The sequence below is a fragment of the Alexandromys fortis genome, unplaced genomic scaffold (genome assembly GCF_014885135.2).
Source record: "Alexandromys fortis isolate MF-2015 unplaced genomic scaffold, M_Fortis_MF-2015_v1.1 scaffold_217, whole genome shotgun sequence".
NCBI classification, from domain to species: Eukaryota; Metazoa; Chordata; class Mammalia; order Rodentia; family Cricetidae; genus Alexandromys; species Alexandromys fortis.
Window position 1 is genome coordinate 875,265 of NW_026068098.1, and position 9,287 is coordinate 884,551.

Genomic DNA, 9,287 nt, shown 5'->3' on the forward strand with positions numbered 1-9,287 from the left:
GGAAGCTGTTGGGCAGTGAAGCCCTGTGGGAGGGCAGTCTTAAAGTGACCTTCTGTTGTTCCAGAAGGGCAAAGAGGAAGGATGGCATAGGGCCAGAGCAGAACTTTTAGGAAGAGGGAAATGACCTGCTGGATGTGTAGGCAGAGAACATGTTTGCTGCCAGGGAGCGTGACTGAAGATCCTTCCAAGTCTGTATCCTGGGTCCTCTGCTAGGTGGGAGATCCAGAAACGGCAATGAACTACAATCTCCCTGGCCCTAGGAACAGAGTACCCAGGGGACCTGGTTTGAAATAAGAGCTAAGCTCAGACGATGTTGCCAGGGTAGGCCCTCATCCTACCTGGCTGACACTCTTTAAAGAGGAAGAACGTGAGCACCGCCAACCAGAGGGGAAAGGCCAGATGAAGATGGAGACAACGTTGGCATGATATCACCACAAGCCGAGATGTGCGTACAAGCAAGGGGGATCCTCCTCTGGAGACAGAGAATATGATCCCTCTAACACCTTGACACTGGACTTTTGGCCTCTTGCCCAGAGAGGCAGGTTCCTGTGGTTGCCTGTCTCCTGGTTTGCAGTGTTGCATTGTAACAGACACAGAGACCTAATCCAACAGGGTCCCTGCCTGAGAGGCATGATAAAATCTTACCCCCTCTGTTCCAAAAGAGACATGTGAGCAGCCATGGGGGAGCTGTGGGCAGCAAGTGGGGTGTACCCTAGCCTGGTCATGAGGGGGTCCTCCCTCCTGATTTCTGCTGCTTTCCTACATTGCTCTCTCCTCCATGATGGGAATCTTAGTATGGCGGGACAGGGAGGAAGCTGAGCACGTGACGAAGGCTGTGGGGGCCGCTCTGGGGCCACCTTTGTTTTTCTAGAGCACCGCTTCTTGGCCCTGCCATGTACCCTCTGAGCCTCACATCCTGGGGCTGGGGACAGAAAACCATTAGGGGAACGAGTGGTATCTCTGCCTCCTCCCAGTTTCCACTCTGCCATGCTTTCCTAAGTCCCGCTGTGGGTACACATGCTAGCCATTCTGTACTCAAGATCACTGGACACTAGCAAACACCAGTCTAGGAAGAGCCTGGCCTGCTCTTCTGTTGGTTACCGGGAAACTGCACCTTGCTTTATTTATGTCCAACCGATTATGTAGCAGGCACAGTGCAAGACCTGGGGACTTCATGGGCACCAAGATGTCCATGGCCCCTACCTCCTTACAAGGGTAACTGTAGGCACCTGCCACCCAATAGATAATACCACAGCTTTCTGCTTTCAAATATGGCAAACTGTGGAGACTTAAAGCAGTAGACTATGAACCTATCTCTCATGGGTCTCTCCTTCTGCTGGAAAGTTCTCACAGTCTATGTTGATCTCTGGGGTCAGTGGGTAACTCAGCTGGGGCAGGGCTCACAACAGCCCTGCTCACGTGCCCAGCTGTCTCCACAAAGGCCAGCTAACAGAGGACAACGTGGTTGTGTGTCTAGCAGGCAGTTCAGGTGACCTCAAATCCAGCGCTTTCTCCAGTCTGTTGGTCACTTCAGGACACAGGATATGGAGCTATAGACTCTGCCTCCAGACAGGAGGGCCACAGGTCACAGTGTGAGGAACTTGAGTACAGTTAATAAATCAGTAACTAAATCTCTAGATCTAACTAATGTCATTAAATAATGAATATACACAACTCTATTATATACTGTTTAAATAATATATACCGTAATAATAAAAATTTTAGTGAATATGTACTATGATATATATATACATATATATGTGTATATGTGTGTGTATATATATATACACACACACACACACACACACATGCGTTACAAACAAGGTAGAATTGAAGTCTCTACTTGACTCCAGTGTGCCAACTGTATGGACTGTGCCCAGCTGACATTCAGTTGGCATGCTGTGCCCACATTGAAGAAGCCCACTCACTGGCCAGACCTTTCACACGAAATCACTGACACATAGCATTTAGACTTTGTTAGTACACCTGGAACCACAAGTCCTGGGGCTCCGCACTGAGCTGCTGAAGCTTCTGACGTCTGGGTCCTCCAAGAGTTTATGCTCACAAATACCCAAAGATGCGCCAAGCCACTGAGGCCTAGCCTACGACGCTGACTCGCACTGGCTATTCCAGCTGCTGCCTGAGCTTTATTTGGAAGCCAGAAATATCCTGCCATTGTCAAGCAATCAGTAGTGAAGGGTAGTTCTTCTCAGTGACGGATGGAACAGTGCAGATGACTTATGAAAGATGTATAGATGCTGTACGGCTAGAAAGAGATAGATGGATAGATGATTGATGGATGGAGATGACAGATAAGACAGGTATACAGATGATACATCGATACTTGAATATAAACAGACATGGATAGATAGATGATGGAGGGATAAAGATGATAATGTGAATATTTGAACAGAGTAGATAGATGAAGGATATATGGACAGAGAGATGATGGATGGATGGATGGATGGATGGATGGATGGATGGATGGATGGTGGATAGATGGACAAATATTACATGGAGTTCAGATAGATTAGATAGATTACAGATAGGCAATTGTTTTGGGGATTTTTCTGTGTTTCTGATGAAACACAATGACCGCAAGCAAGCCGGAGGAAAGGATGAATCTGACTCGCACTTCCATATCACTGTTGGTCATCAAAGGCAGTCATGACAGGAACTCAGACAGGGCAGGAACCTGGAAGCTGATGCAGAGGCCATGGAAGGGTGCTGCTCACTAGTTTGCTCCTCATGGCTTGTTCAGCCTGCTTTCTTATAGAGCCCAGGACCACCAGCCCAGGGATGGCACCACCCACAACTGGCTGGACCCTCCCTCACTGCTCACTAATTTTAAAAATGCCTCACAGCTGGATCCTATGGAGGCATTTTCTCAACTGAGGACCCTTCCTCTCTGATGACTCTAGCTTATATCAAGTTGACATAAAACCAGCCGGTTCAGTGATGGATGGTCAACAGATGGAAGGATGGACAGATGGAAACACAGATGACACAGAACCAATGGCATGAGAGCAGAAGAAACGGAGGTTTAACTGTTTTTAAACCCAGAAGGTGTCAGAATCCCATCAACAATTTAATGAATGACAAAGTCATGGGTCTAGTCTCAGAAATTCCAATTCAGTAGGTTCAGACTGACACATAGAAGTTGATTGGGGGGGGGGGGGCTTTTTTGTTTTGTTTTGTTTTGATTTTCAAGACAGGGTTTCTCTGTGTTGTTTTGGAGCCTGCCCTAAAACTAGCTCTTGTTGACCAGGCTGGCCTCGAACTCACAGAGATCCTCCTGCCTCTGCCTCCCAAGTGCTAGGATTAAAGGTGTGTGTCACTACCGCCCAGCAGAGTTGATATTTTTAAGAGCATATTAGACTGTGCCATTATAATCAAGCTGGTTCAAGAACCACACTTTGATAAGCCCCACCCTAAACCCTTGCACGCACAAACTGTCTCAGTCAAGGTCAAAGCTGAATGTCTTCCCCAGACTCCAGCTCAGGCTGCTTCAGTGGTGAGAGGGGCAGAGAACACACTGTCACCTGCTCCTCCAACCCCAGGGACAGAGCACTCTCCTATTCCCATGCTCTCCAGGGACTGTGGTTACAGGCCCACCGCCAGCACAGAGGGCACTGTGGCCTCAGGCAGGGTGAGACTCTAGCCACACAGCAGGTGGCAGTGTCTTGAGCTCACTGGAGCCCAGTTGTGCCACCACAACCTTCTGACTGGCCAGATGCTCTTGGCTCTGTTTTCAGTCTGTCTCCAGTGACAGTGAAGGACTTCAGGAACTCCTCTCCCAAGAGGGCTGGGAACATGTGTATTCTGTCACTAATGCCTGCTAGGTGAAGAGCCTAAGCTCTCTGGGAGCTCCACTGTCACACAAGGTCCTGCCTCTCTCGCGCCTTCCTTCCCATCTTCCTTGGGAGCATCTTCCAACCATCTTCCCCCACCAAAGGGCTCTCAATCCCTGACCCCCGGAAGTCTGCCAAAGCACTTCATCTCGCTGGTGTGTCTGGCTTCTTACCATGAATTTTGTTCCTTGCATTTTAATGATTTCTCAGTTGAGGCCCCTGAGAAAAGCTCCCAGACAAGACATTAGGTTTTGATGGATAGTTTTAAGTTGAATAGCAGTAGCCAAGGAGTAAAGAAGAAGCTTCAGGAAGCCAGACAGGCCATGAGGATAAGCTAGAAAGTGGACTCCCTAGGGGAAATGCTAGCATCCTGCTGGGCTCTCCTGCAATGGTCTGTGCAGCCACACCAGAACTGTCTACGCAGTGCCATCCTGCTTGGTGGAAATCTGTCTTTTGGGCACTGTGGTGGTTCGGATGAGAATTCCCAGGACCCTATATTTGAAAGCTTGGTCCCCAGTTGGTGGAAATGCTTAGGACACATTAAGAGGTGTGGCTTTGGGGAGGAGGTGTGTCAATGGGGGTGGACTTTGAGGTTTCAAAAGCCTCTGCCATTCCCTATTAGTAACCCCCACCCCTGCCTCAGGCTTGTGGATCAGATACAAGCCCTCGGTTGCTGTTTCAGCACCAAAGTAACTAATACAGACACTATACCAGCACTTGAGGTCCCCACATTCAGCTGAACCAGCCGCCAAAGCTGGGAGGAATCTTTCAGACAGGGAGAAAGATGCATGGCCAATGCTGCCCACAAGGCTAGGGAGGACTTGGGGCAGGCTTGAGCATAGGGGCAGGGTCTTTGCTGCAACTCTCCTGCCTTTGTGAGCAATTCTTGAGTCTTGGCTGGCTTGGAATTAACTAAGAGGACCAGGTTGGCCTTGAACACACAGAGATCTCTCTGCCTCTGATTCCAGAGTACTGGGATGAAAGGTATCCACCACTATGCCTGGCGGAGCCTGGCCTTCAAGCCAGGGTTGTTTGAGGAGATACAGGATACCCAATTAAACGGGGTCTGCATAGCAATAGACCAGTTTTAGTGCAAGTATATTCCAAACATGGCATGGGGCATACTTAAGATTAGAGAAAAAAAATGCTGTTGTTTGAAATTCATTTTTAATTGGGCCTCTTCTGCTTACTCTCTGGTGGCCTTCCTTCAAGGTCCTTCTTGATCTGGTCTCAGACCATTCTCTTCCCTAGGAGACACTGCATTCCACGGGATTTTTAGAAGCACCCTCTCCTTCTGCATCTGATGCGGTCTGGTGTGGTTGTCTCTCTCTCCCCCGCTCTCCACAAGCAACTGCTGTGCAGCTGACCTGTCATCTTATGTCCTTGGCTTAGCTGTTAAACACATGTCTAAAGTCCCTAGTTCACAGCCTCTCCTGGCATAGTAATCACTAGGTCACCACTAGTGGGGTAGATGAGAGGAATCTCCAGTCCCACCAGCAAACACAAGCACTCTGAGGAGACAGAACTCTCCCTCCCTCAGATCTGGACCTGGTCCTAAGGGAAAACACCAGGCAGAGGTCACATTTGGTGAACAGCTGTGTGACAGTCCAGCGGATACCGCTTTCAGTAAGGGCTGGGTTATGTCAGGAACATGCCAGAATGTCCCAGCTTAGACACTGGTTTTCAGCACTCACAGAGTGGCCTAGCAGTCCCTTAGCTGGTGCTGCATTTTGCCCAATACTGCCATACACATCACCCCACTGGCACGGCAAACACACATGAGTGGGGGATCAGTCTCTCCATTTGGCCTCAATTCAATGTGGCTTGCTCAATGAACGTTATTTACTCCCTCATCCCCCATCCTCTCCTTGCCGTGCCCACTTTTATTATTTATTTTATTGAGACCGTTTGCTATGTAACCCAGGCAAGGCTTAAATTTACAACAATCCTCATGCCTCAGCCTCCTAAGCGCTGGGAGCTCTTTCTTGTACCCTGGCACACATGTAATAGCCACACGAGTATACAGCACTGTACATTGTAAAGAGCTTTCCCGTTTATTATTTTATTTCGACCTCCCTACAAGGCGGGAAAATCGGCACCATTTTCTGGGACAAACGGGACAAGCTGAGTGGTTAAGGGGCCAGCTCACACGCTCACCACTGTTAAACAGATCTTAGCAGCAGTGTCTAACTTTCTAACGACAGTTTTAAATGTCTTACGTGGGCAATGTACGTAGGAGTGTTTTTCTCAAATAAAACCCATATTCCTGTACGTTCAGGTCACTGATGGACTTATGACTTGCCCAGATGCCCAACTTTAAACTGCTCCCCAAAGCACCCATTAGACATGTGGGGCTCCAAGCCCCAAGTCTCCGTTCAGTATTGCGCTCCTCGACTGGAATTAAAAGGGGGTAGGAGGCATCTAAAAGGAAGGGTTTGGGGGTCAATACAGTAGGAAAAGACTACTATTTCCTCTTCAAGGTGAAAATGAGTGGGTGGTCCCGCAAGCCAGCTCTGCCTATGCTGTGACAAGGATCAGTGATGATGCCATGAGGTAGTACTGGCAGGAGGTGGAGCTCACTTGCTGTCCTACACTGCCTAGCATGTGTGTTTGTAAAAACCTTTGCTTGGTTGGTCATCGCTAGGATATGGCCAGATACGGGTTCCCTTAGCGGGTGAAGTTACGGGCTGGGGTACACCTCCTGCGACCTAATGCCCACCTCCACCCCCATGGAGGTGAGAACAAGCGCCCTTGGGCTAACTTCTAGGGCAGGCCACACTGATGGATGCTGAGCACTGTGAACAAGCTACTCTGCATGCTGCTCCCTCTGGCTGTTTAGATCAATGTCGCCAAAGTCCAACCAAGGTGGCAGGCTGGCGATCTGGGCTGAAGTTAGCTACAGTTCTGTATAGATGAGGGCACCTCTAACCTCCAAATTCCACAGAGGCCCAAAATGCTCCTGGAGTCAAACCGAGAGAACCACAGCAAAGGGACCCCAGCCGCGATTTACATGAAACTTGGGGATATTGGCGCGGAGGGAGAGCCATTTGGGGGTGCATCCACCCCGTGGCCCCCGCGATGTCCCCACCCACTACTCCTTTCCTTGGTCCCTGGCGGCCGCGCACAGCTCCACCCCTCGGAGCTCAGTCCACACCGTCCTTTTTCAGCAAAACAACACAACTCACCACCCCCTCCCCAGCACCCGCACCGGCCGGATCCGGGGCTACGCCCAGTCCGCCAGTAGGCTATGCGCACCCGGGAGCGCGCTCCGCGTCCCCGCTTCCCAGCAGACACCCCTGACTCTGCCCTTGCCCGGGACAGTTCCGGAGCTCCACGCGAGCGCGGACCGAGATCCAACCACTGGCTCTGCGGCCCAGCTTGGGCCCTGCCCCTCCCCCTCCCCAGCCTCCCGAAGGGACAGGAGGGACAGGACGGCGCGCGGGGGGTGTCCCGTGTTAACCGCCTCGGCGCTGCGGGAGTCTGGAGCTCCGGGAACGGGACTCACCGGAATGTGCACTCGCAGTGATCGTCTCTTCAGGCTGGGGTTCTTCTTGCCGCTGCTCCCGCCAGGGCTGGAAACCTCTTTCTTCTTCTTGGTGTCCATGGCTGCGCTTCCCATAACTTTAGCCAGAAGTTAATTCCGGTGCCTTGTCCCCGGGGTTCGGTCCCCTCGCTACCTCCCAGGGCTGCTGCCGTTACACTAGAGCCACGCGCTCTTTATGACTGTCCTTCCACCCTGAAAACACCTCGTGGGGACTTCCGCGGGGAGGGCGGGTGGCGCAGGTAACACGCGGGGCGGCACCCGAGGGGCTGGCGGTCCGCGGGATGCTGGGTCGGAGCGACCTCTTCCTCCTACCGAATCGTCTACTTCAGAGCCTAGGACCGCGCTGTTTTTGGTTACGCGGGGCAGAAGACTCGTGCTGGGTGACAAAGTTTTCCTTCTCCTGCAAAGCGAAGCAACATTTTCCACCTCTCGGCCCCTCCCACAGATTCCCAGAGGTAATTGGCCAGGCAGGTGCAATTAACAACAGCAATTTGGAAAACAGCCTTCCAGTGCCTGTGCCTTGGTGGAATCGGTGGCCTGAGAGAGACGCTTAGAATAGAAATGCACAACCCTGGGCCGCATAATAAAGCAGCAGGGAGCCTAGGACCCGGAGGGCCTCCTCTCTTAAGCGAGTGGGAGGGCAGAGGGGGAAGAGGAGGTGCAAAGGCGAAGGCTCGTCGCAATTGGGCTGGCGCGTGGCCGCAGGAATAAACTGTGGCGGCGGCTGGCTGGGTTCTGCGGGCCGAAGGGCGCGCCCCAGCCCCTAGGGGAGAATTGGGCAGGGCGCCCGCCCGGGGCAGCCTCTGAGCCGCGTCCCCGGAGACTCGGGGGGCTGTAGGGGCCGGACTTGGCACCGACTCAGACTCCGGGAGCGCTGGGCGGTGGAAGGCGGTGCGCGTTGAACAGGAAGTGCGCGGTGTGCGGCGCCACTGTCCCACTCCACGCCGCCCCCAAGTCAGCGTGCACTTGTCTGTCTCAGACAAGCCGGCTCCGGACTCGCCTGAAGCTGGTTTCTGATCCATCTGGTTTTGCGGTGTCTCTGGTTAGATCCGATCCCCGGAAACACACACCCACACCCCGACCACGCCGCGATTGAAACCCGGGGTGTTAAAGTGGCTAGGGTGATCCGCACTTGCTTCTCGGAACACCGCCGCCCTGCGGCGTGGGGACCTGCATCTCGATCCAGAGAGGACTGTGGCGGGGTGAGTGCGGGCTTTTCTCCACGACAGGGTTCTTTTCTTTTTCACCAAGGGTAGCGCAGCTGATCCTGGGCGAAAGTGCGCGCGTCCCTGTAAACGCTGAAGTCCTGAGACCACAGGAGGAAATGGGTGCGTCGGAGCATGAAAACCAGGACGAACACGCCACGTGCTCGGGGACCTTCAGAGTCACTGGCTGCAGATCCAGCACTGCGGGCTGCTCAGGACTCGGTGTCCCTCCCAGGCAGAGAGACCATGGCTTCAGGAGTGACAGCTCTCTGAAGCTGACATCAGCCCATCTTCTCCCTGCAATCAGATGCTAAGCAGAGAATGAACGTGATAGGGGTCACTTTGACAACACACCATGGGGACTGTTGAGGTGGCCTTTGCCCCTCTCCCTGGTCTCTCAGAAGAGGTGATGTGGTTAGCACGCTCTAGAAACCATTATTTAGGAAAGGACCTGTCTGTCCCATGAGAGACAACCTAGGTTCAGCTATCTCCTGGGTTTCTGCGTTTCCAGCCTACTTCCTGCAAATTAGGTAAAACCCTACACTTGGGGGGGGGGGGGAGGCGTGTCCCTGGCTCACCAGTAGGTTTGTATACATCCCTCCATGCTTTCAAGCCTGCCCAGTGCCCCAACCAGTGTCCCTAAGCAGGACACTCGGAAAGAACCTGTCTAGGATCAACACACAAGTA

At 52.3% G+C, this 9,287-nt stretch overlaps 1 protein-coding gene across 5 annotated transcripts in view; it reads right to left on the minus strand.

Moving 5' to 3' along the window:
• Nucleotides 1-7,977, minus strand: part of Prkag2 (protein kinase AMP-activated non-catalytic subunit gamma 2) — a 272,656-nt gene extending 264,679 nt beyond the window's left edge. For 2 of the 5 annotated variants that reach the window (XM_050123665.1, XM_050123662.1), the window contains exon 1: nt 7,357-7,976. In XM_050123665.1, coding sequence (XP_049979622.1) covers nt 7,357-7,470 — 114 coding nt within the window. In that variant the 5' untranslated portion in view covers nt 7,471-7,976. Of the gene's footprint in view, nt 1-7,356 lie in introns of all 5 variants that reach the window. The other 3 variants (XM_050123663.1, XM_050123664.1, XM_050123667.1) reach the window with 3 other exon arrangements.
• Between the last annotated feature and the right edge of the window lie 1,310 nt (nt 7,978-9,287).